The 26,807-nt window shown below is 46.7% G+C and overlaps 1 protein-coding gene across 2 annotated transcripts in view; it reads right to left on the reverse strand.

Moving 5' to 3' along the window:
• Positions 1–26,807, reverse strand: part of plpp3 (phospholipid phosphatase 3) — a 62,440-nt gene that overhangs the window by 8,266 nt on the left and 27,367 nt on the right. The window contains exons 2-6 of one of the 2 annotated variants that reach the window (XM_080733841.1): positions 24,362–24,516; positions 17,877–17,969; positions 15,992–16,179; positions 15,511–15,568; positions 6,646–6,822 (exon numbers count right to left, since the gene is read on the reverse strand). In XM_080733841.1, coding sequence (XP_080589967.1) covers positions 6,646–6,822; positions 15,511–15,568; positions 15,992–16,179; positions 17,877–17,969; positions 24,362–24,516 — 671 coding nt within the window. Of the gene's footprint in view, positions 1–6,645; positions 6,823–15,510; positions 15,569–15,991; positions 16,180–17,876; positions 17,970–23,354; positions 23,513–24,361; positions 24,517–26,807 lie in introns of both variants that reach the window. The other variant, XM_080733840.1, reaches the window with a different exon arrangement.

Raw genomic sequence — 26,807 nt, forward strand, 5'->3', positions numbered from 1 at the left:
TGGCAGACGCACAAGCTTGTAGTTCTGACATTTTCAAAGTATAAACTGGACTTGTGGAGGTTGCCCTCTGCGTTGGGTAGGGCTGCTGTTTTCTGACATGGAGCTCTTAATTTAGACGCTGAAGTCGTCCGTCTGTCTGGGGTGATAAAGAAGCCCTTCCTGCTTCTATAACAGTTCTGCGACGCGACAGACAACGCTCGTATCCTCATTCACTGAAAGATGCTTTAGCAGCAAGAAAGTAGGAGAGAGCGCAAGAAGAAATTGATGGAGAGAGAACATTATGTGTACTATCTGTATTAGTTGACCTTGACGTATAGTACATACGAACATTTCCTAAGACATTAGGAGACAAAAAAAAACTCTTCCACTATTCGTCCTTAACCCATTCAGACCTGTCATAATCTATACATTGTTATACCTTTCTATCCAGGAGACACCTCTGTATCTCATTAGTTGTTGCTATACATATAGCAATGTAATTTATTTTAATTTAAGGTTTTTCAGAAAACTAAATGGGTTAAAATGTTTATACCAATGTGATTGCTAAACCTAGAAAATGTGCAGTTATTTGCTTCAAAAGCTATCTATACCAAGGTACTATTGCCTACATGTATGTATAACTATTCCTAACAGCGAATGAACATTTTTGTGGTTTTGCAATGTTTTTCTCATGCCAAGAAAGCTCCTTTGAAGTGAATTGAATTTAAAATTGAGAGAGAGAGAGAGTCGACCAGTCCTCCTTACTGTATCTCCTCTCCTCCATAATATACTGTCAATGAACCTTGGGGGTATAGGCTATAACAAAACAAACACTTGCGCCGATGCTTTTCTCCTGGCCACAGCTGCTTCCTGCTGGGGGTCACCCCTTGGACCTGATATCACGTCACATGGTGAGAAGTAGGTCACCGTGTCTGACAGGAAGTGTCAGGTAGGACAGAGCCAGCACTTCCTGTCGGGTATCTCTCTTATTGTCTGTAGGTCACGGTCCTGACAGCAGTGGTACTGCAGTGTTAAAACACTGCACAGGCCAAGGGTCTATAAGCTGCTCTCTGTTGTGACAGCGTGGTGGAAGTGCTTTTTCTGTGTGAACTTGTGTGTTTCGTCTCTTGTAGGATGAGAACCTCATATGTCCGAAACGGTGACTTTTTCAGGATTCAAATTCAAACGTAGCAAAAGCTAAGCAGATCTACAAGCTCGAGCTTGCAGATCTGCCACTTTGGATGGCTTTTGTGTGACGCTGTAGTAGTGTAGTATGATCAAGTAGGGAGTTAATTTACGCAAAAAACTAAAAAGGTTTCTACTTGACAGTGATGGTTTGTATGTACACAGTATGTACCGGTATATGTAACTGTGTGTGTCTAGGTTTGTCTGTATGAGCTCTTGTAAGTGTTTTATATAATTATCGTCTATGTCGGGTGGAAGCCTCATACTGTATGACCAAAACTGTTACAGAATTCAAATTCAAAAATAGCTAAAAAAATCTACAAGCTCAAAATGCGTCGCATCTTTTGAGCTTGTAGATACTGTGGTATGATCATTTACGGAAGAAACATATTATGGAGATAAGAGGTTTCTGCCCGACAGCAACGATGTATGCGTGCACACGCGCTTGCGTGCGTGTGTGTGTGTGTGTGTGTGTGAGTGAGTGAGAGAGAGAGAAAGAGAGTGTTTACATGCCAGTATCAGATACACACAGGAGCCGGGATCGCTCCACACAGAGCAAAAGGGCCTCAATAATCTGTATTTTCTCCTCACGTACACCTTTCCTCCACTCGAGCTGATGTTTATGGACTTGGTACTTTTCCCAGCCTGTCACAGGGCATGGGAATCCATAATGGAAATCTGATTCTGTTTAGTCAGGACGTCCCATAACAAAGACTGGCAGCGGATCCCAAATCCTTCCGAAAGCAAAGGAGTGCTGTTAATGTCAACGTTCTGGAATACAATCTACATCCCGTCCTCTACGTATACTGGACTTGAAAGGGGTTTCATAAGAGGCCAAAAACGAAGTGACAAAAACCTTTGCCAGGGTTGTTGCCGCTAAGGGGAAATGCCTTGTCAGTAACCCTTCATGGATAAATCAATGTCAACGTATATGAAATGCAAGGAGAAGTCATCAAAGAAGACATCAGAAGGTGGCAGTGATATCAGAGCATTCTTGTATTGCTCTGTAGAGAGGCTTAGGGTGGCGACGCGTATATTATGACTTGATGATGTGACGTGATGTTTTTAGATCTCAAATGCTGTACACCAGGGGTTTTCAACATGTTCAGGCCAAGGACCCCTTAGTTGAGAGAGAGATGAAGCAGGGTCCCCCACAACCTGTTCATAGATTCCATATAGTTTCATTGTTTGACAGAACAATCATCAGTGTATTTTGGATTCATGTAAACCACTTGAACTGTCACTACTTAATAAATTGACCTTTCACTCAGTCTGCTCTTTTCCACCTCTGCACCAAAGCTCTTTGCCCAAAAATAGCCGATGTACAAGCTCACAACGCCTCGCAGAGCGAGGCGTTGTGAGCTTGTAGATCGTCTATTTTTGGCTAAAGTTCTCAGAATATGGACGCTAGGGTTCAAGTGGTTAATATAAAAAAGGAGAAAAAAAAGTTTCTATCACTCAAAGATTTGGAGGACCCCCTGTAGTAACTCTGAGGGCCCCCTGTTGAAGACTTCTGCTGTCCACTTAAGCCCTTAATGAACCTATTTTCTACAGCAGTGGTTCTTAATTCCAAGGACCCCCATAACGTCCCGAGACCAACTAAAATAAGAAAACACAGTCAGAGGGGACCGCACACTCATGACCGATGATCTAGAGGGATTATCTTTGTTTGAGTCTCTGGCTGTCAAACCGTTCTAATTTCAAAGACCCTCCATAGCTCTGAGAATGTACAAATTAGCTGAGTTCCTCAACTCATATAGCTGAGGAACTTGGCTAACCTTTTCGTCGCCGTGTTCTCTCCCGGTCTTGTCTTTTATACGTTTTGTATCTCTGGCTTGTCAAGAACATTGAGCAGGGACATACCTTCTTTAAATCAAAAGATCTTAAGCTGTCTTTGAACTAAAGGCTTGTTAGGATTGGGCTTTGGAAGCCAGTCCCCGAGACCCCCCCCCCCCCACACACACACACACACACACACACACACACACACACACACACACTAACCGGGCTTGAGTACCTTTTTAGGAAGGCTTGAAAGAGCCAGCAAGTTAACTGTCCTGTGTGTCGCCACTCATCCCTGTCAAGTCCCTGTCTGTGGAGCTGCTTATTGAGACGCTGTAACAGCTTAAGGCTCAAAGTGCTCGCAGATGTGTGTGTGTTTCTGTGTTCTTTAACTCCGAGTGGGGAAATCAGACATGGAGGCTTTAGCGTCGTAAAAACGGAGCCCACTGCTGTGACCGGCAGGGGTTAGAGTGCGTGAGCATGTGTGCGTGCGTGCGTGCGTGCGTGCGTGCGTGCGTGCGTGTGTGTGTGTGGGGGGATAAATGGTGTTTGAATGTGTGTAATTTGTGTGTGAGCGGTACACGTGAGTGGTGTGTGTCTATACATTAAGTGTGTGTAGCATGTGGTATGTGTGTGTGTGAGCTGTCTCTCTGCTTTGCAAGGGTTTGTGGAATAGCTGACATTGAAATGAAAAAGCCGCACACGCTCTCTCTCTCTCTTTCCCGAGCCAAGACACAGTCAGACAAGACTCCACTTCTCTTCTCCTCTGTCACATCCCCTCCCTCCCTCCCTCCCTCTCTGACTTTCTCTTTCTCTCTCGGCCAGATCCTGGCCCGTTCGTGCGCTCGTGCGTTCGTTCGGAGGTCAGAGCCGTAAGCGGAGCGCATTTTCTGAAGACGTGGTGTATGTTCCTCTCCTCCTGTCAGGGATCTCATGTGATCCAGGGAGCTACGCCCTGTCCAAGCTGCAGCTTATTATTGAGCCTGAGCCCTCAACGTGTCTGTTGTTAGCCAGGTTCCTACTAGTCAACCCTGGACCCTTTTAAGAAGCCTTCGCTGTCGAGGCGAGAACCTCTTATCTCCATAGGTCACATAGTTTTCGCGGATTAATGCCCTAATTTGTCACGCAAGAGTATCACACAAAAGGAGTGAAAATAGCCGATCAACTAGTTCACAACACGTCGCTCTGTGTGCTTGTAGATTTTCTATTTTCACTATTTTAAAATGTTTTCTAAAATAATGATAAAAAACATATGTTTTTGGACATACTGTACAAGGTTTCCACACCCGACAGCAACGAAACGTAATAAGGATCATGCTGCAGTGTTATGTTCTGGTGTGAGCTGTGTGTGTGTGTGTGTGTGTGTGTGTGTGTGTGTGTGTGTGTGTGTGTGTGTGTGTGTGTGTGTGTGTGTGTGTGTGTGTGTGTGTGTGTGTGTGTGTGTGTGTGTGTGTGTGTGTGAGTGTGAGAGAGAGCGTGCAGTGCACTTTAGCTGTGCCAAGGTCTGCCCAGGCGCCACTCGCGGGGCCTCGCTCCATTTTTATGAATCTAACTATTTCCACTTTCATGCTTTGGACCATGTAGAAAGGTAAGGTGTGTGTGTGTGTGTGTGTGTGTGCGCTTCTGCGTGTGCGTGCGTGTTTCCATACTTTCCCCAGAGGCAGCAGAGTGGAGCTGAGACCCGCTGTGCTGATAGAGCCAGTGCCGCCAAATAAAAAACCCAAAATAATTAACAGCCTCATTCCTAGTTTCAAAGGCTAACCCTCTCTCTCCTTCTTACTTCCCCCCTCCCCTCCCCCTTTCTCTCTCTCTCTCTCTCTCTCTCGCTCTCTCTTAGTCTCTCTCCCTCTCTCTCTGTGTGTTTTTGCTTCCTTACCCAAATTCAATTTTCCTTGGCACCGTCTAGCTTAGTGTAATGATGATGGTTACGAAAGTCATCTGGCTACGGCCATGACGATATGTAACACAAGTAGTAAGGGAAGACACGCACACACACACACACACACACACACACAAGCACACACACAGATACGACACACGCACCCAACAGGGCTGAGGCCAGGCTCCAGGCAATGTGTTACTCATTATAGAGAATCAAGATTCTCCTCACTTCTCTCTTGCCTCTCGCTCTTGTTTTTCTGTTGGGTTTAGAGGAGTTGGACAGAGAGCAGGACGATGAGGGACAGGAGGAAGGAGGACTCCCAGTAGATTAAGAGAAAGTATAGGAAGAGAATGGAAAGAGTCATCTGTACAAACAAGTCTGTGTCACTTTAGGTTTGAAGCACTTGAACCCCCGGGGGGTCCAGGGGGAAAAATCCGCCTAAAATGCATGCCCAAATGGGCCCTAAATGGGCAAATGTTTTCATTCTGTACTTTACTTGAGTATTTGTATTTCTGGATACTAATGACTCCACGACATTTCACAGACAAATATTGTACTTTTGACTCCACCAGTGCACATTTCTAGGAAGGGAACAAGTACATATTTACGAATGAACCACTTAAAATATCTGATCTACAAGATCAAAATGTCAACATTTCAAGCACAGCAAAGCATTGATTTAAAAAAAGAAAAGGCACTTTGTATGTAAGTTTTGAACACTGAAGTCGTTCTAAAAGCAACTACTCCGGTACTCTGACTCAAGTACAAATTTGACAGAGCAAATGTCACCTGTGGTTGAGTAACAGTTGACCAGGAGTATCTGTACTCTGTCTCAAGTACTGAGGTTGAGTACTCTGTCAACCACTGTAGCATACATGTATTTGCAGATATACAAAGTACACATATTATTTATTTATGAACACGCATATAGTACACTAAGTACAGTATGTATCTATGTACAAAATGCCCTGACTTTGTTTTTGCATGTGCGCATTCATGTGCATATGTGCATACACATAGCCTGGCTTGGCCAGACTATATACCAATGCAGCTAACTAACTGCAGTATACCGGTATATATCCCCTCCTTGTTTTAATGGGTGGATTGTCTAGCTGAGCTAGGCTAGCATACACACACACACACACACACGCACACACACACACACGCACGCACGCACGCACGCACGCACGCACGCACGCACGCACGCACGCACACACACACACACACACACACACACACACAGGCCTGTGTGCATCGATGTTGAGTGTGCATGTGTTCTAATCTAATGTACCCATTCGTATATACATTCCTCTCTACATCATGCGTGCTGTGTGTGGGTATGTATGTATGTGTGTGTGTGTGTGTGTGTCAGGGACGTGCAGAGAATGTTACAGAGGCAGGGGCTGACCTCCAAGCTCACAACGTGTCGAGGTCAGCTATTTTCAGTGCTTGATACCACACTGAACTAAGCATAATCAAGTCAATGCTGAAGATGTGGCGTAACGGCATGGATTTCTACACAGAGAGGGCAATTATTTCAACATAAGATGCTGAATGACCCACACCTCTTCAGTTCAGGAGAGTTTGGACACGGCAATTCTCTTGAATGCTGCCTTCAGATATGGCATGGAAAGGGGGCATTTGCAATTCTTTCACCATAGTGAAAACTGCATCCATGGTCTGGAGAGGGCACTTTTTACAGATGGATAAAAGAGCATGGGCTCGAGCCCCCTTTGATGTCTATGTGTGCACGTGCCTGGTGTGTGTGTGTGCGCGTGCGTGCGCATGTGTGAGTGTATGTGTGCGTGTGTACTCACTATGCAGTAGGCCACCAGGGCCCCCTGTACGAAGCCTGCCAGGACGTCGGTGGGGTGGTGCTTGTGGTCGGAGACACGCGATAGGCCGGTGTAGAAGGCCATCATCAGCAGGGTGAACTGCAGCAGGGGGCGGAGCAACCGGGCCCCGCGCCACGTAAACCTGGACTGAAGATAGAACTGCAGAGAGAGAGAGAGATGGAGAGAAAGATAGAGAGAGAGAACATTGAATGTCAATTTCCTTCCCCCGGTGTTTTATGTACAGTCATCACAGTGGTTCTCAAGTTTTTTTAGGACCCTCCCAAATTCATATGTATTTGGCCGCGGACCCCCATCTGAAAAATACATTGTGACGGAGACCCCCATAAGAGAAGATGTGTGTTTAAGGTTTTACCAAAATTCCCCCCCCCCCAAGGACTGCTGGGGGTCCCCCAGACCGCACTTTGAGAACCGTCAGACAAACACATTTTTACAACCCACAAAAAGGGTCGACGTCTAAAACACTTCCCCCTCCTCGACGGCATCATAAAACGCTATCTGTGCGAGTGCAGATCTGTGTAATGCAGATGGTGTTGTTGATGGCAGCAGTAATGATGGTTTGGACTGTGTGAAGCAGCCTTCTCCACACCTGGCTGGAAATACTTATATAGCAATGAGCCTTTTAATGTGTGTTGTCTTGCCTCTTTCACCCCCAGCACCTGTGCTGTAAGTGTGCGTGTGTGTGTGTGTGTGTGTGTGTGTGTGTGTGTGTGTGTGTGTGTGTGTGTGTGTGTGTGTGTGTGTGTGTGTGTGTGTGTGTGTGTGTGTGTGTGTGTGTGTGTGTGTGTGTGTGTGTGTGTGTGTGTGTGTGTGTGTGTGTTATTACTGTCTGAGAGCTGCAGATTGAATCCGAGTGGACAAGGCTATAGGCCAGACCAGCAGATTGACACACACACACACACACACACACACACACACACACACACACACACACACACACTGCGGTATTTGTATTACCATACTTGTTAGGACTATTTTATGAATGCCATTTGTGCTATTTTTGGGGTAATTTTTTACCTAAAGCCTAAAGCAGAAGAATAGCATGGGATAACGCAGGTGTAAATCAGGCATAACTCTTTAATCTCAAACCTAACCCCAACCTGAATCTGTTTCTAATTGTAAACCTCTAAACTCTAATCTCAAAAAATATTTTTTAATGATAAAACAACCTTTTTTTTTCTTCCAGGAAAATGGTGCTCACATAGCCTCCATTTCTCATCTTGTAATATACTTGTGGGAACATTTGGTCCTTACAAGTGTAGTAACACACACACACACACACACACACACACACACACACACACACACACACACACACACACACACACACACTATGGGATAAGGACCTGGACATTACCGATTCTAGTGGTTTAACCTCCCAGCTGTACAAACAGCACAACCACAGTGACCAGCTGGCACACACACACACACACACACACACACACACACACACACACACACACACACACACACACACACACACACACACACACACACACACACACACACACAGCATGTAGTACGGCCTGTCCACTCTCAACACCCTGTTAGGATGAACCCGCTCCCCTCTCCTCTCCTCTCCATCAGGATAAACAGGAGACAAGCGGATGCACCCCCCGCCCCGCTCCCATCTGAAGAGGTGTTGTAGACCCTAGATTCTAGGGTCTACAACATGACCCAACACAGGAACACTACCAGTTCAAGATCACCTCTCTGCTCCAGGGGACTGCCCATAAGTCCCAAGGTTCATTAGTCCGAATTTAGTTAGGGTTACTGAGGTTAGTGTTAGGGTTAGATTTGGCATAGTATTCTTAACAAATTTGGACTAATGAACCTTCGGACCAATGCCATGACACCCTGCTCCACACATAGATGCACGTATGCACCATATGTTTGTAAAAAAAAAAAACACCATTTCTCTTGTGAGAACCAGGAACATGGTCCTCACGATATGTCTATTTCTGAAATTCTGCTATGCTTGTATGGAGGACACAAGTTTAGCAATGCAAGCACACACACACGCACGCACGCACGCACGCACGCACACACACACACACACACACACACACACACACACACACACACACACACACACACACACACACACACACACACACACACACACACACACACACACACACACACACACACACACACTGTGGTGGTGGTGGTGGTACTGATGAGAGGGGTCAGGCCAGGTTCCTCTGACGTCTGGTGTTTTCTTGCACCGCTCAAAAGGCTACGCTTCCTGCCTGTTAACACCCAGAGACCGAGGGATGGGTGGGGCAACCTCAGCCCAAGGTCTCTTCAACCCCCCCCCCCCCACATACACACACACACACAGCTCCTCCAGACTCTCACTGTGTGTGCTCTCCTGTAATCAGCCCTAAGATAAACAATACCTCCTTACAGTATGTACAGTACATCCACCAACCAGACCAGGCCTATGGGGACGAGGAGGAGGAGGAGGAGTGGTGGTGGTGGTGGGTAGGGATGGGACGATATGAACATTTCACATCCCGATTATTGTGACCAAAGAAATCTCCGATTTACGATATTATCGCGATAATCAAAATCCGTTATCCTGGAGAGGAACATTTGCCCCAAAAAATTGCAGATCTACAAGCTCACAACGCGTTGCGAGAGGAGAGACAAAAGAAATGGTGATTTACGATATTATCGCGATAATCAAAATCCATTATCCTGGGGTGGAACATTTGCCAAAAAAATAGCAGATCTAAAAGTTGAGCTTGTAGATCGGCTATTTTTTGGCAAAGACATTTGATAGAGTGAAAAAAAAAGACTGTATCAAGTACATATAAGTACCTTTTACCAAAGGGTTTAAGTGGTACCGGATAATGCAGCTTGCGCAAATAAAGGGTGAATATTGATCCCAGTGCATGACGGAGGACGATATCACGGTAAATGAAATCTCCACGATGCGAGTGTTTTTTTATCAGGATAAGCGATAATATCGCGTATCGTCCCATCCCTAGTGGTGGGACCATAAAGATTCCTCAACGCTTCCTTCCACCATGTTCCTCCGACATTGTTCTACCTTCGAGGGGAAGTGAGTCCCTCCCATCCCACACGCGTCATTCCAATCTCCTCCTCGGTTCTTCTCCTCCTCCCTCCCTCGCTTGTGGGGATGTTTAGAATTCTTGTTTCCTCCACGGGGTGATTTCAGGTACAGAATGGGGAGGAGTAAGTTACCAACAACACCACCACCACTAACCACCATTGTGGCAGACAAGACAACTGACAAAGTACTTTTTAAATCCTGGCAAAAACCTAAAAGCCATCAAAGCAAAAACTCCCCCAAATACCCCCTTCCTCCCCTACCGCACACAACATCCTGAGAGCTCTCTGCCGCTTTTAAGGCTGACGTTGATCGAAAGTCTTATCTGGTTGAAGTGAAGAGGCGAGGAAGCTGCACTTGTCTGGAGTTAGCCTAAACACCGAGGTATCACAATGCACCAGTCGTCTAGACTCTATCTATCTGACCCCATGAGCTGTCAGCCAAACCCAAACAACCCTCTGTCAGGCAACCTCATTTGGTGGAAACACGCACGCACGCACACACGCACGCACGCACGCACGCACACACACACACACACACACACAATAAGGAAATGAGAACATCGATGACCTTCCAGTATCTCTTCTTTTTTTCCTGGATTTATTTATGGGCTTTATCTCTTAGACTGACTGACATGATAGAGAGATTGGGGAGTGACACGCAGGAAATGTCGTCGGCTGTCAGGCTGGCATTGCAGCCTATAGGGTGCCCCCGACCGCCACGCCACGTATGTCTTCTTAACATGCTCGGACCTGTGCTGCTGCTGAGCTCTATTCGAAACACAATTTCGACGCTGTCAAAAGTAGACAAAAAAATGCCGATCCACCACCTCAAAACGCGACGCGTTTTGAGCTCGTAGATCGATTTTTGTGAACTTTTGTGTAACACTGGCTGGCTGGCGTGACAAAGTAGAGCTTTAATGCCCGATAGCGGATTCTGCCCAACAGCAATCTCTTTATATCCTTCAACCCCAAAACAAGTGATCTTGTCAGACCACGTCTGTCTCTGCTGTCTGTTGTGTCTCTCTCCACAAATCATCTGTAGAAAAACAACAGCAATAAAAATAACCCTAATGTGATGACAAAAGAACTGTCCTGCCAGTGTCCCGTGACATTTTGAGGACAAGAGCTGAGACATAAGACAGACAGAGACGTGAAGTCTGGTCTGGTGGTTTGTGGAAGGAATTCAACTCCATTCCAACACAAGGATCTCTTCTTCTCTCTTCCTCTCGGTCGCGTCTCTGTCTTCTCTAGTGACTCATGTTAGTTTCAAATTAAAAAGAAAACAGGGACTAAACATTAACAACACACAACAAAGTGAGAAAAAGAATGAGGGCTCTGTTAGCCTGCAGGACATGTTGTACACGCCATCACTACCACCACCACCACCGCCACACCCCTTCTATACCCTGGTTCACACCATGAGAGGAGACAAACAGCATAGCTGTGGTGGGAGAGCACTTAAATTACACACACACACACACACACACACACACACACACACACACACACACACACACACACACACACACACACACACACACACACACACACACACGTCAGTGTTACTATACTTGCGAGCACATCGTGATTCTAAGATGTCAAATTTTATGAATGCCATTGTTACCTTTTTTAAACCCTATATACCCTTAAAGCCTGAAGATGCCATTACCAAGTCAGCTTATTATAAGCGTCTTTGAGCTTGTTTTTCTGTAAAGTTGCTTGTCAAATGCTTGTGAGGATTCTTCTTTTTCTTAGATTACTATTTCTATGTATTTGATGTATTGATGTTTATGTATTGATATATTTACTTTGCTTGTATTGTAAATCGCTTAAGATCAATTAAGAGTGTCTGCTAAATGCCTGAATTGTAAATTGTAATTGTAAATATTGGTATAGTTGCGGGTTGTGTTATTTTTTTGGGGGGAGGGTTATTTCTAATGTGCAGTTGCTTATTTGGGCTTCCTTCCTGGTGTTGTTTAGTCCTGTGTCTCTCAACATGTCAAGGACCCGCAAATTAAACTGTATTCGTCAGCAGACCCACATCAGAGAATGTTTTGTGCCAGGGACCCCCCATACAAAATATTCAACTTTATTCAGGTAGAGATCTAGATCTGCTATTTTCAAATAACTGAACAATTTGCAGTGATCAATGTACAGTTTTCACGCTGCCTAATTGCTTCTTTTGGGCGTGTTATTGTAGACCTGGTCTCTTGTTTCGCTGCAAACCAAGAGAGTTATAGAAATATTTCATATATTCCGAATCAATATGTATTGAAGAAGACAGGCTCTAGTAGTAACAGCATGTTTTCCCAGTGGATCTACGACATCATGTTAATGACATCATAATAATTGATGACATCTGTCTTGCCCAAATATGGAGGGACGGTCGGCGTGACAATGGATCTGAGATGATGAATTCACAAATGTGAAAAATATTCATACACACACTCACACACCAAAAAAAAGTTTTAGCAGTATGTAAAATATTGTGGGATTGGCTTCCAACGTAGCCTACTGGCAGCATGCACTCTGAAATGCGCCGCAAGAAATCTGGTGCTGATCGGTTCGGTGGTTTTGCAAGATTAGCCGCGGACCCACAGACAAGACAGTCAGACGGAACACTCTTCTAGACGGCTTGACGCCTAGGTGACACGCTGTAAAAAATGTGTTACAACCCTAAAACCGGCGCACTGAAAAGGAAGTGGGTATACGGCGCATATCTTCGTAGAACCTCCACTACGCCACAATAGCACCTTATGTTGGCGTCGGACAGAGCGCTAGATAGCTTGAGTTAGGGCATTCACGAATAGTGATTTTTAGTATTCTAATTATTCAACCTCAAAGTATTCGAATAGTCGAATATTCGACAGGACTGTCCAAACTGTCAAATATTAAGTAAGCAAGAGGCGAACATTGTGAAAATAGCTTGTCAGGGTGGGGGTCCCCAGTGGGGGTCCCCAGTTCAAATATGTTTATTTTGGGGGTCACGGCCTAAAAAGGTTTGAGAACCCCTGGTATAGAGCATTAACAAATTCATCCACCAGGGGCATTGGCAACTCATTCTTATGCCTTCCTATCTAGCCAAGCTTTATAAACTATATATTTATATATATATAAGAGAAAACAATAAAAAAGAAAAATAAGCGAATATTCGACTTCGGTGAACAACGTCGAATGGTAACTTTGATATTCGAATATGCGAATATTTGGTGAATGCCCTAGTGCTAGATAGCTTGAGTAATAATGAACAATGAAGCGCGCCTCAGGCATGGCTGGCTTGCTGGCTTGCTGGCTGTGGCCTGTCTGTGTGTTATGGCGTTCCATGCCAGCTGTCATCTTCTCCAAAAGGGCAACAGCAGCTGTTTTAAAAAGTCCCCGCCAGGCCAGGCCACATCATTCACATACCCGGCGCTCTCGACATGTTGGGCAGGAAATGAACTGTTCGCTAATCATAGGCTGCCAATTAGCAGACGACTTGGGGTTTTTAGGGGGAGATTGGGTGGGGAGAGGAGGGGGGACTTTCACCCCTGTGAGAAACATGGGAGCGCGAAAACAGGGGAGTGGGTGTGTGGTAAATGGTAAATAGTGCATTTATATAACGCTTTTATCCAAAGCGCTTTACAGAGATTGTGCATTACATTCACCCATTCACGCACACATTCATACACCGGTGGCGGAGGAAACCATGCAAGGAACCAACCTGCTCACCGGGAGCAATGTGGGGTTCAGAGTCTTGCCCAAGGACTCTTCGACATTAACTCAGGGGGAGCCCGGATTCGAACTGGGAACCCTTCGGGAACCCTTCGGGAACCCTTCGTGCTCGGTTTCTCTACCCCTGAGCTATGCCGCCCCGTGTGTGGGGCTTGGATGAGGGATAGGGGGAGACAGAGAGGATCAGAGAGAGCTGAGGCAAAAGATTAAATAAGATTAAATAAATAAAAACACCTGGAAACCCGAGGCGGTCTGTCAGGGCCGTGAGCGAGCAGGAGGACATGATATCACTGTGTTTGGTTTTTACAACTCGTGAAAACAACAACCTCCACGCCACAGATTCCTTCTTCACAAGGCCTGACTCAGCCCGTGGGGCTCTCTCTGTGTGTGTGTGTGTGTGTGTGTGTGTGTGTGTGTGTGTGTGTGTGTGTGTGTGTGTGTGTGTGTGTGTGTGTGTGCGTGTGCGTGTGCGTGTGCGTGTGCGTGTGCGTGCGTGCGTGCGTGCGTGCGTGCGTGCGTGCGTGTGTCCAGGGGTGGTGGTGTTGGGTTTCCTCTGAACATCAACAGCATTCTTCTCTCTTTTCTTATCCCACCGCTCAGCTGTTCTGTTAGGTTTGGTTTTGTGTTCCTCTCCTCTCCTCTCCTCTCCTCTCCTCTCCTCTCCTCTCCTCTCCTCTCCTCTTTTTCTCTTCCTTTTTCCTCTCCTCTTCTTTTCTCCAGCCCTCTTCTGGCTATGACCTGGCTGGTACAACTCGACCACAGTTTGGAACGCTGCTCTCCGAATTAGCGCGTCACCCTGTGGTCTGGACTCTGGATGCAACGTTCTCTCGTCTCCTCTCTCTCTCTCGTCCTGCCTCATGTCATGGCGCTTTCCTAGTTTCCTTTCGCTCCACCATCTTTTCCATTCCATGGGTCTGAACTGAGTAGCCTGGGCCGAGAGGTCACCCAGAGGCCGGGGAATACCCATGGTGCACCAGCTGTCCTCCTGACCGCTGTGCTGGCGCACCACAGCGCCGCCGCGTCGGCGTAGCAACAACAGAGCCTGGTGAGTGTAAGGGACCACCTAGACCACTGGTTACCAAACACTGGGTTGGGTGTTGTGGGTTTAATGTTTTGTTTGTCCTACGTTAAAAAAAAAAAAACATTCCCAAAAAAGCATTTTGTTTTTCAGGAATTCAAAACAAATTCAATGATTTTGAAACCCCTCAACCCTCCCTCCCCTCTCTCTCCCCCCCTGACGGGCGTGTGTGTGCGCGTGTGTGCGTGTGTGCGTGTGCGTGTGCGTGCGTGTGTGTGCGCTGGGGGGAGCAGAAGAAGCCATGTGAAACTAAAGGTTTGGGTGTGGAATCAGAGCGTTGCAGAAGTGGCAATGGGAAGGAGCAAGACGGTTGAGATGTGGGGCTGGTGATGGAGGGGGGGCAGGGGGGGGTCTCTGTGTGTGTATGTAATTAAAGTGTCTGAAGGCCCTCTAGGCTGCTAAGCCTCACTGAGAAACACACAACAGGTGGAGATTGGGAGAGAGAGGGATGGATGGAGGTGGGGGGGGAAAGAGAGGAAGTTACACACACACACACACACACACACACACACACACACACACACAGCTGGTCTGAAGAAAAACAGGTGGAGTGCATCCATCCGTCCGTCCCTCGCTCGCTCCCTCCGAGGAGTGAGAGAGAGAATGAGAGTGTTCATAAGTGGCGGGTGGACGGGTGGGGAAGAGGCGGAGGCGAACAAAGGCTCTTTTTTCTCTCCAAGAAATGAATCTCTCAATGAGAGCCCCAGCACTGCACCCAGCCCACCGCTTCCCATGATTCACTGTGTCAATCTGAGAGCTGTTGTTTTGTGAAGAACAGCCAGCTCTGTGTGCGCGTGTGTGTGTGTGTGTGTGTGTGTGTGTGTGTGTGTGTGTGTGTGTGTGTGTGTGTGTGTGTGTGTGTGTGTGTGTGTGTGTGTGTGTGTGTGTGTGTGTGTGTGTGTGTGTGTGTGTGTGTGTGTGTGTGTGTGTGTGTGTGTGTGTGTGTGTGTGTTACTTACAGCCAGGTAGAGCATGGTATACATGGAAAAAGAGGCGTGTCCTGAGAAGAAGGATTTCCTGTAAAAGAAAGGGGGAAAATGTACTCAATTATTTTGAATTGTATTGTGTCTCATACTGTGTGTGTGTGTGTGTGTGTGTGTGTGTGCACGCGTGCATGCGTGTGTGTGTGTGTGTGTGTGTGTGTAAGCCTCTGGAAGCCTCTGTAATGTCCATAAATCAGTTATGAGAGGCCTGCAGATTGCAGGAATGCCCAGGCCAAGAGCTAAGGCATTGGAAAAATTCTGTTCAGTGTCTGTGATAATTGGCAGTCGGAGGAGGCAATGCTTCCTGTACCCATGAACTTTATCATGAAATATTGTTGTTGAGTTTCCCAGGTTTGTGCATCTATCATGTTGTTGAACGTGAACGCAAAACATTTTTAAATGTGTGTTTGCATGCATGCATGTGGGTGTTTTCCCGTGCCCTCGTGCGCTCACGAACCTGGCCTCTTGTACTTTGCTCTCGGGCCCAGTGCAGTCGTACGAGGTGATGTATCCCAGGGAACAGTTGATGGTGCTGAAGTTGGGCTTGCACACGTCCATGAAGTGTGGCCTCATGCGGCCCACCGACACCTTGGCTATGTCTGTGAAGGACTGGCTGATGGCACAGCCGAAGATAAACACACCCACCTGACACAGAACAGCACAACACACAACACGGTTAGATGGGGTTAGCGGTTTAACGTACCTGTATACAGTATATCGTCGTTGTCGGGTGAAAACCTTGTATGTCCAAAACCGTTCGATTTGCATTTATCATTTTAAAAATGATTTAAACTAGTGAAAACAGCCGATCTACAAGCACACAACGCCTCGCATTGCGAGGCGTTGTGTGCTGTAGATCTGCTGTTTTCACTACTTTTGTGCGACAGCCTTGTATGATGAAGAAGGGCTTTATTGCGAAAGAACGTACACATTTGAAACTTGGAGATACAAGGTTTCCACCCGACAGCGACGATATACAGCACATTATGTCCAACTCAAGGCCCGGGGACCAAATCAGGCCTGTGAATGAATTATCTTTGGCCCGCGGGATGATATTTAATAACTATTAGAACTGCCCCACTGGTATATTGCACGTGCAACGCCTGGGATTCGAACCAAGGTCTCCCACATGAAAGTCCAACATCTTAACCATCAGACCAAAGGGATATCCCTATGGACTGGGGGAAATATTAAACTTTTGATGCCATCAGGCTGAGGCAGTGAGTCACTCTACTACACATGCACCACCATAATACTTCAAGTCCCACAATGCACTGCTAGTGCATTGGTGCGTATAGAGGGCCCGTGACCGCAAGCCTGCGTTTAAATAAACATTGAACCAGTCTGGCCCTTGACTTGCACCATTTTAAAATGTTTGGCCCACTGTGTATGTTGAGTTTGACATCCTTGGTATACAGTATATCTTTGCTGTCAGGTGTAAACCTCATTTGTCCAAAACGGTTCATTTTCAGGAAAAGGAACAAAGGAATGGAGAGAATCTACGCCGCGATCTACGCAGGTGTGAGCTCGTAGATCGGCTATTTTCGCTACTTCAGTGCAACACTTGTATGATGAAGTAGGGCGTTACGGTGGAAAAATAGTTGAAATATGGAGATACAAGCTTTCTGCCCGACAGCAACGATATGATATAAGTAATAAGATATGATGAATGATATAAGAAATCGTGTCTCGTCATCGGACCGTACCCCATCTCATCTCATTATGTCATGTCATCCCAATTTATCTCACCTCAAGCCATGAAATCTCATTCCATATATAGTCTCACCTCATATACCGTAAACTCATACCATATATAGTCTCACCTCATATACCGTAAACTCATACCATATATAGTCTCACCTCATATACCGTAAACTCATACCATATATAGTCTCAACTCATATACCGTAAACTCATACCATATATAGTCTCACCTCATATACCGTAAACTCATACCATATATAGTCTCACCTCATATACCGTAAACTCATACCATATATAGTCTCAACTCATATACCGTAAACTCATACCATATATAGTCTCACCTCATATACCGTAAACTCATACCATATATAGTCTCACCTCATATACCGTAAACTCATACCATATATAGTCTCACCTCATATACCGTAAACTCATACCATAATAATCTCACCCCATCTCAGTTTAACTCATGCCATATGCCGGTAATCTCACTCCATCTAATCTCACCCCATCTCGTCCAATTCATATGATCTCCTCTCCTCTCTTATCACCCCATCCCATCTCATCTTGCTGGAAGAAAACCATTCATTCTTTCTACTCCTTCCAGTGTGTCCTGTGACGCTGTGGGATGAGCTGACCTGTTTATAGAGCGCTGCCACGTATGGGTTCCCAACGAAGGACTTGGTGCCCTCGCGGAGCTGGTGGATCCGGTAGACTTCTCCGATCACGATCTGCAGGTGAAGCCGGGGAAGAGCACGGTGTCAGTGGGTCAGTTATAGGAGCACAACGTTATGGAGACACACAACACAGCATCTCAACGTGCAGTGGTTAACCCAGTAAGGCCGGTCGCTTTAGATTTTAACCATTGTTTGATGCTTTAACTATTGAAAAATAGCAGATATACGAGCTCATACAAGCTCACTGCGAGCTCGTAGATCTGCTATTTTTTATTTTTATTTTGAAAATTATTTAGTGCAATTCTTTGAATATTATTGACCCAATTAATGTCTCCAAAGGTTTTTTTGAAAAACACATGTTTCTATGTCAGTGGTTCTCAAACTTTTTCATGTCAAGGACCCCTAGAATTATATGTATTTGGCTGCGGGTCCCCAACTCAAAATATGTTGTTCCAGGGACCCCCGGAAGCAGAGATTTTTGAGTTACAAAAGTCTGCTTTGAAAAAATGTACAGTATATTCAAAGATTATACATTTCACGATTTTTCTAAAATAGCAGATCTACAAGCTCGCAGCGCAGCTGTGAGCGTGTATATCTGCTGTTTTTCAATAGCTAAAGTCTTAATGGGTTAAGTAAATCGGTTAAGTACAGAGATAATGACCGAGTGAGTGCGGGTGGAGTTAGTTCCAGACAGGATGGAGGATGGATGGAGGTTGGACAGACATGAGAAGAAGTCAGCGAATGGACAGTTAGTTGGACACGATATGAATTCACACACACAAAAAACAAACTGACATGACAGGAAAAGAGAATGGGCATGGCCTGCCTTTCCCTCAGGCAGTGATGTTGACATGATGAATTCAGGGAGGGAAGAAATCTCTCGTATTGTTAATGGGTTTTCATGGTTACGAATGGTAGAGGTCTTAGTCCATGGTGACATGGTTTAAGGTGCGTTAAATATAGAACCCGGTGGGTGATGTGGGGGCGTGGGATGGAAATGGACAGAGGTGTAGAAACATCCGCACGTATCAAGACAGATACATCTAACAACCTGGATTAGTGTTCCTCATTTGACTACTCCCATTATAGCCTCTATGCAAAGCAGCAATATAGGAAAGAATTGAGCCTCTGTTAAAGATACTAAATTACTAATGAAGGCTCTGTTCCATTTAGTGTAGCACAGTGATTCACAGTGGTTCCGAACCATAAAAGTTGGTTCGGAACGGGAACCACAAAATCCTTGGTTCCTCTGATTCAATCTGGTGGAAACGCAAGCCGGTTCGCGGCCGGTTCGCAAGAACGAACCAAAGTTCCAAGAAAGTTGAACGGCACTGGTTCTTGAACCAATTGGTTCTTTTGGTGGAAAAGGCCCCTGTTTGACCAGAATGAAACAGAGCTACGTATTAGTATCATTGGTAAATCCTGTGACGTAAGTAAGGAAGAGGCCCGAATTCTTTCCAATATGGCTGCTGTGCATTAAGCCTATTCTACCAAGAAGACATAATACAAGGGCAGTGCGCACGCACACACACAGGCACACGCACGCACACACACACACAAACAAGCACACACACACACACACACACACACACACACACACACACACGCACACACACACACAGCACGCACACAACCTTCTATAAGACTCTATAGCTCAGATATTTAACCCTGGCTCGGTGGTTATTGCTGCCAGCTGGTATTAAGTGGCGTGCGGGCCCCATGGAAAGCCCTCTCCTTCGCCCCGGTGAGTGGCGGGGGTAAAAAGACTAAGCCAAGCCCCTCGAGACGCGGCGCTGTCAATCAACCTGTCCCACCACCTGGGGTAATCTGACTGAGTGACTTGAGGCCTCTCCACCATGGAACCACATCTCCCCTTCACTTCCTTCCTGCTTTCACACAAGAAGGCCTCTTCTCTCTCTCTCTCTCTCTCTCTCTCTCTCTCTCTCTCCCGCTCCCTTCCTCACCTGTTCTCTCAGAATAATATTTATCTGAAACATCTCTTACAGACCGATTTCCTGAGCCGCCCGCCATTTCTGCGGTGTAAACAGTAGTGTAAAGTAGCACTGTACTGTACTGTACTGTTCCATTTTGAGTAATTTGTACTTTACTTGAGTATTTTCCATTTTTTATCATTTTAAATGGCGGTGGCGCTCTCTACAGGGGAGCGCTCGGGAAAACGGTCTATAGCCATGTCCCCCCGATACTCGCCATTCCAACTGTGAACGACACGCCCTCAACATACACACACACTTATAAACTCAAAGGTCTCAACGTGACATCCTTTTTGAGTCCACGCGCACACTATTGTGTGTGTGTGTGTGTGTGTGTGTGTGTGTGTGTGTGTGTGTGTGTGTGTGCGCGTGTGTGCGTGCGTGCGTAGGCTATTGTTAAGTAAGACGGGACCCCCACCTCTACAGGGGTGGTCAGCGAGTTGGCCCGCGGCCAGAGGAAACAAACATGGCGGTCAGCGTGTTGTTGCCGATAAGCTGATCTGCTCTGAGCTGGAAATTAAAACTGCAGGAGTCCTAGATAGAGGCCCTGAGGAGTTTATTTAGCTTGTCACCGTTTGTATACAAACCACTCTAACTCTCTCTCTGTCTGTCTCTCTCTCTCTCTCTCCCTCTCCCTCTTTCTCTCTCTGTTCCTGTCTGTCTCTCTGTCTGTCTGTCTCTTTCCCTCCTCTCCTATCTCTTGTCTAATTCTGTTTACTTGGGTCTGTCTGTGTCAAACTGCAGTCAAGGTGCTGTGGGTGAAATGTCAAACTGAAGTGATATGAGCCAAGGGGGACCAATCAATGGGACGGCTGGAGAGACAGTGTTTACGTCTCTCTCTCTGTGTCTGTCTGTCTCTCTCTGTTGCTCTGGTCATTTCTCACAGTGCAGACATGTTCTGTCAGACCTCGAAGGCAATATGTCAGAGGAGGGGGATTGTAGGGGTTTCCCTGCACTGGAGATAAACAAGAGGCCCAGCAAGCAATCTACCACCAGTGTGTGTGTGTGTGTGTGTGTGTGTGTGTGTGTGTGTGTGTGTGTGTGTGTGTGTGTGTGTGTGTGTGTGTGTGTGTGTGTGTGTGTGTGTGTGTGTGTGTGTGTGTGTGTGTGTGTGTGTGTGTGTGTGTGTGTGTGCATGCGTGTGTGCGCGTCTGTAGGGAACAGGGTTGGCATGGCGGTAGACGCCACTAATGAAACACAGCTGCGTCAAACACGCGAATTTCACCCACATGCGTGTGTATAATGCATAGGACGCGCACGCACGCACACACACACCCTCTCCTGGATCTAATAAGCAGAAGAGCTGATGTATGTATGTATACTATGTGGGTGTATGTACTGTATATGTGTGTGTGCCAACCGCATGGATGACGGTGAGACGGCGGCGTGTCTGAGACTGGCTGGGGTCTTACAGGGGGAATGTGTGTGTGTGTGTGTGTGTGTGTGTGTGTGTGTGTGTTGCCACACAGAGTATTTCCAGGGGCTTTAAAGATCATTTATTCTCCACGAAACACGTGGCAGTAACTGAAGCATATGTACGTGTCCCGCCCTGATATCATTAGCTTATGTTTCCACTAGCCCTTAACTCCATCACGCACGTGATGTCGATCCGCTATGTCATTTCATTGCTTTTCTTTAATTTATGGGGGTTTGGAGCGGGGGGGGGGGGGGGGGGGGGGCTCCCTTGTAAGGTCTGTAACACTGAGAGTGTACAAACGGAACCCTTCGTACACTCTCGGAGTTATGGGGGTCTATGAAAAACGTCAACGTTTTCAGAAGCTCTGGTCTAGACTAGACCATTGCAGTGGTTCCCAAACTTTTCAGGTTGAGATCCAAAAGAGAGATTAGATGTTTTCCCAGGACCCAAACTAGTGAAAACAGCAGATCTATAAGCAGACAACGTGTCACTTGTTTATTATTATACATTTCTATTTATGGAATTTCTTAGATGTGTTTTTTTGATTGTTTTAATGTCTATATTTCTTTTTTCTTTAATGTAGTGACAGAAATTAGTGTACAGGGATCTCCATGTATGGGCATTTAAGGGTATGATGTCAGATGTCATAAACATCATAGAACTTTCACATAACGAATAACTGAGTAAGCATGTTTGGGCTCTCACAGCATATCTACATATACAGTACATGGATCTCCATATATGGGTACCAGGGGTCTCCATATAGGGGTAACTGGTCCGATATACATCACTGGCCAGATGGCCTGTTTTTATTACCCATAATAATTGGTCCGTGACCCACAAATGGGTCCCGACCCAGTGTTTGGGAACCAGTGGAGCAGACTAGAGAGCTTCCCAGGCTTGGGGATGGCTGCTGTCTGGTGGTGGTGGTGCTGCTGTATGCCCCTAGGCTAGCAGACATGAGAGAGGCCAGAGACACATTCACCCACTGCCCTGTGGAGGGCACAGGGGGCATGGTGGCAGGGAGGGGCATGAGAATGGTGTATGAATACACACACACATACGCACATGTATAGCTATACTTGTGAGGACAGCAGTATGTTAGGACGGCATTGAAGATAGCAGATCTACGTGCTGCAGCACGGCAATCGGCTATTATTCAGTCCAAATTAAACAGGGAAAACACACTAACCCTGATCCTTAAACCTAACCTCAGTCTAAATGTCTAATCCTAAGTACACTCACGCACGCACGCACGCGCGCGCACACACTGCCTTCTCTGACATGCACAGTTATCTGTGGGGCTTTTAGAATCCCTCACTGACTCTTTACCCAAATGTAATAAAAAACAGCCCTTTTACACTAACACACTAACACACACACACACACACACACACACACACACACACACACACACACACACACACACACACACACACACACACACACACACACACACAAACACACACACACACATGCACACACATATGCACGCACGCACACACGAGTTGATATGGAAGAGGAACACAGTCCAACAGAACAGCAGAGCAGAGATGCATGAAGCACATTGATAGCACGAAGCCTTGAAGGGTTTGCAGTGTGTAGTGCATGATGTCATCATGACCTAAAGCTATAAAAAGTTGTCCTTTTTGTGCGTGTGCGTGTGTGTGTGTGTGTGTGTGTGTGTGTGTGTGTGCGTGCGTGCATGCGTGCGCGCGCGCGCGTGTGTGTGTGTGTGTGTGTGTGTGCGTGCGTGCGTGTGTGTTATGTATGTGATTTCATCATCTATCCATTGTTAAAGTTTTTAGGGTCCATGGTAGAGTAGTTTAACACTGTTAAGGGGGAGTCTAAAGCGGGGAGGGGGACAAGCGAGAGAGAGGGAGAGAGAGAGAGAGAGAGAGAGAGAGAGAGAGAGAGAGAGAGAGGTGGAGAGAGAGAGGTGGAGAGAGAGATAGAGATAGAGATAGAGAGAGAGAGAGAGAGAGAGAGAGAGAGAGAGAGAGAGAGAGAGAGACATAGAGGTAGACTTACAGAGAGGATGGCAATTAGAATGCCAGCGGCACAAAGCACGGCATCGCTTATGGTGTCTCCGTTTTTATAGGGGTAGCGGATGGACTCGTCCGAACAGTAAAACCCTCGCTGGTACGGCCTTATGGTGCTAGTCTCAATGATGAGGAAAGGCAGGCCAGCTACAACAAGACACAAGAGAGGAGAGGAGGAGGAGGAGGGGAGGAGAGAGAGAGAGAGAGAGAGAGAGAGAGAGAGAGAGAGAGAGATAGGTAGAGTGCAAGAGAGAGAGACATAGAGAGAGAGAGGAGGGGAGGACAGAAATGCAACCAGGTCAATGACACAGACACAAACAGGGAGGTGAGGCAGGGGGATGCGAGGATGCCGGGCGTCGGCAGCACAGGGGGGTCGTGGGACACGGGAGAGGGAAGGGGCAGGGGGCGTGGCTGGAGGAGGATGTCCCAAATATGGCCGTCTCGGGGAGCCACTGGCTAATCTTTAATACCTTTAAAATTGTTGCTGCCGGGGGAAAACAAAACTGTTACTTTATTTAAAAACACGTTTAAATGGTGGCGGGGACGAAAAAGCTGATTTGCAAGCTCACGACATGCCACACCGCTTCACGTTGTGAATGCTATTTTTGGGATTCGAATTCTAAAACTGCAAAAGAAATCAATCTCAAGCTCGAAACGTGTCACTTCATGCCGCCATTCGAGCTCGTACATCTACTTCTTTTGATGCTTTTGTCTGACACCATAGTGTGATTATAAAAAAAAACACTACAAAGTTAAAACGAGATGAGAGGTTTATGCCCGACAGCAACGATAAAAAAAAATTATAATCAAAGATTAACCAAAAAAAGAAAATACATGATAATCATTCGAACACTCTGGACCATCCATCCATCCATCCAGCCATCGCCCCCGTGTTTCCAACTCTCTTGTTCCCCGGGGCGGGTCCGGGGGCCCGCTAGGCGCTCCATGCCGGTGGGGTGGGGTAGGTTTAGGGGTGGGTAGGGGACGGTGACTTACGGACACCGTGGGCAGTGAGACCCCCACGGCGATGAGCACGGAGGAGGGCACGGTGCTACTCTTGTAGGAGTAGTACAAGCTGGAGTCTGCGCAGTAGAAGCCCCTCTGGTACGGGTGCACAGAGGCCCGGTGCAGCACCATACTGGGCAGCATGACTGGATATACCATCACCACAGCATAGTCAGTCAATCAATCAATAGTCAATCAATCAATCAATCAATCAGTCATAACTGCACACACACACACACATACATGTATACTGTATATCCGTCTTGTCGGGTGGAAACCTTGTATGTCCAAAACCGTTCGCTTTGTATTTATCATTTCAAAAAAGGATCTCTGATGGTAAAATCAAAGAAGAGGCACACCGCACACTGTCAAGAAGAAAAGTAGCTTTATTTCGACGTTTCGGTCATGTGGACCCCTTCATCAGGGCAGACAATATTTATCATTTAAAAAATGACTTAAAACTAGTGAAAATAGCCGATCTACAAGCACACAACGCCTCGCGCCGCGAGGCGTTGTGTGCTTGTAGATCTGCTATTTTCACTAGTTTTGCGCGAAAGTCTTGTGCGATGAAGCAGGGCTTTACTTAACGAAAGAAACTTGGCGATACGAGGTTTCTGCCCGACAGTGACGATATACGGGTTGCTACACAAACACACACACACACACACACACACACACACACACACACACACACACACACACACACACACACACAGCTTATACACGCACTCATTTCATGATGAAACCGCAGGCATGCACATTACATTCACAGAATACAGTGTCACTGCAGGGCACTGGAGAGGACCCGGGCCTACTCCAGTTACTTACCTGTGAGCTGAGGGGGGAAAAACACATTGCAAAAGTGTGTGTTTGTGTTTGTTTGCGTGTGTGTTTGAGTGTGTGTGTGCGCGCGTGTGTGCGAGTGTGTGCGGAGGAGCCAATGCTAACATTGACCAGGCCTATTTATTCTGGGTCCTGCTGCTGCTGTTGACAGTGCAACGCTGGGGCTAGTTGAGGATTTCAAGTCTATCCCATTAGCGCCACAGAGCAAATATGCACTGACTAACAGTGAGGTGCTGGTTAGGGGAGGGGAGGCGGGGGGGGGTTTATTATGACACCTATTACTGCAGACAATAGCCTCAGCCGTCACCATGGATACGGTGTCAATAGGGTCGGGTAGCTAAACGGGACATGATGGGAGAAGAGTGCCTTTCCAGCATGAGCTGAACTGTGAAACCACCACGGCGGAATTTGAGAAGGACGCCGCAGTTTGTTATATGCCGAGGTGGTCCACTGCACGCACACGCTCATGCAAGCACACACACACACACGCACACGGACACGGACACGCACACGCGCGCGCGCACACACACACACACACACACACACACACACACACACACACACACACACACACACACACACACACACACACACACACACACACACAGAGTAAGTACAGCTAGACAGGCTGAGTAAGTACAGCTAGACAGGCTGGGGAACTAGGACGAAATAGTGCAATCATTAAAGTGTCACAGCTCTTACACAAAACACACATTAGCTGTCACCAACTCTGCATGCGTAGGTGTCTTTGCACGGACACATGTGCGTGTGCAAACGCGTGAAAGTGTACTCACACACACACACACACACACACACACACACACAAACATACACGCACACACGCACGCACGCACACACACACAGGCAAATAGGGCTCGGTCTCAGTGAAAATAAATACATATCTTCCAAATCAAAGCAGTATAAACAGAGGGCTCGCAAACTTGCGGCTGCAGGGACTTTTGGAGTTCTCTCTCTCTCTCTCTCTCTCTCTCTCTCTCTCTCTCTCTCTCCCCCACCCCTTGAATGATCGTAAAATGTGTGAATAGCAAGAAAAACAAAGCTAAGCTTTTCGGCGGCCACCCAAAACTATGGAACATTTTTCTGTGAGAACGTGTCTTAGCTGCCGCTGCGCGCCACGGTGTGTGTGTGTGTGTGTGTGTGTGTGTGTGTGTGTGTGTGTGTGTGTGTGTGTGTGTGTGTGTGTGCGTCTATTACGAGAGTGTGTGTTACCAACTGGCACATGAACGGAGGTGGGGTTCAAGACATCAAGGCGTCTCTGCTGCGCCGAGAGGACCCCGCGCAAAAACTCCCCGACACACCAAAACACATTGGCTACATACACACACACACATTACAGTGAACACAAGACTATTCCAGCGTGTGGTTGGCTCTGTGGTTAGTTCACTTCACTGGACTCTCTGACATTTGGGTCAAAGTCAGACATCCAGTGATGAATGCTGCTAATGAGGCTGAGAACCACTACAGTGACTGGGAGAGAGAGAGGGAGAGAGAGGGAGAGATCACGTTACCGGAGCTGTCCTCAAAAACATGCTACAGACTTTACTGTAACCACTCCCGTACGCACGCACGCACG

Source organism: Nannobrachium achirus (assembly GCF_963921795.1).
Source record: "Nannobrachium achirus genome assembly, chromosome: 1".
NCBI classification, from domain to species: Eukaryota; Metazoa; Chordata; class Actinopteri; order Myctophiformes; family Myctophidae; genus Nannobrachium; species Nannobrachium achirus.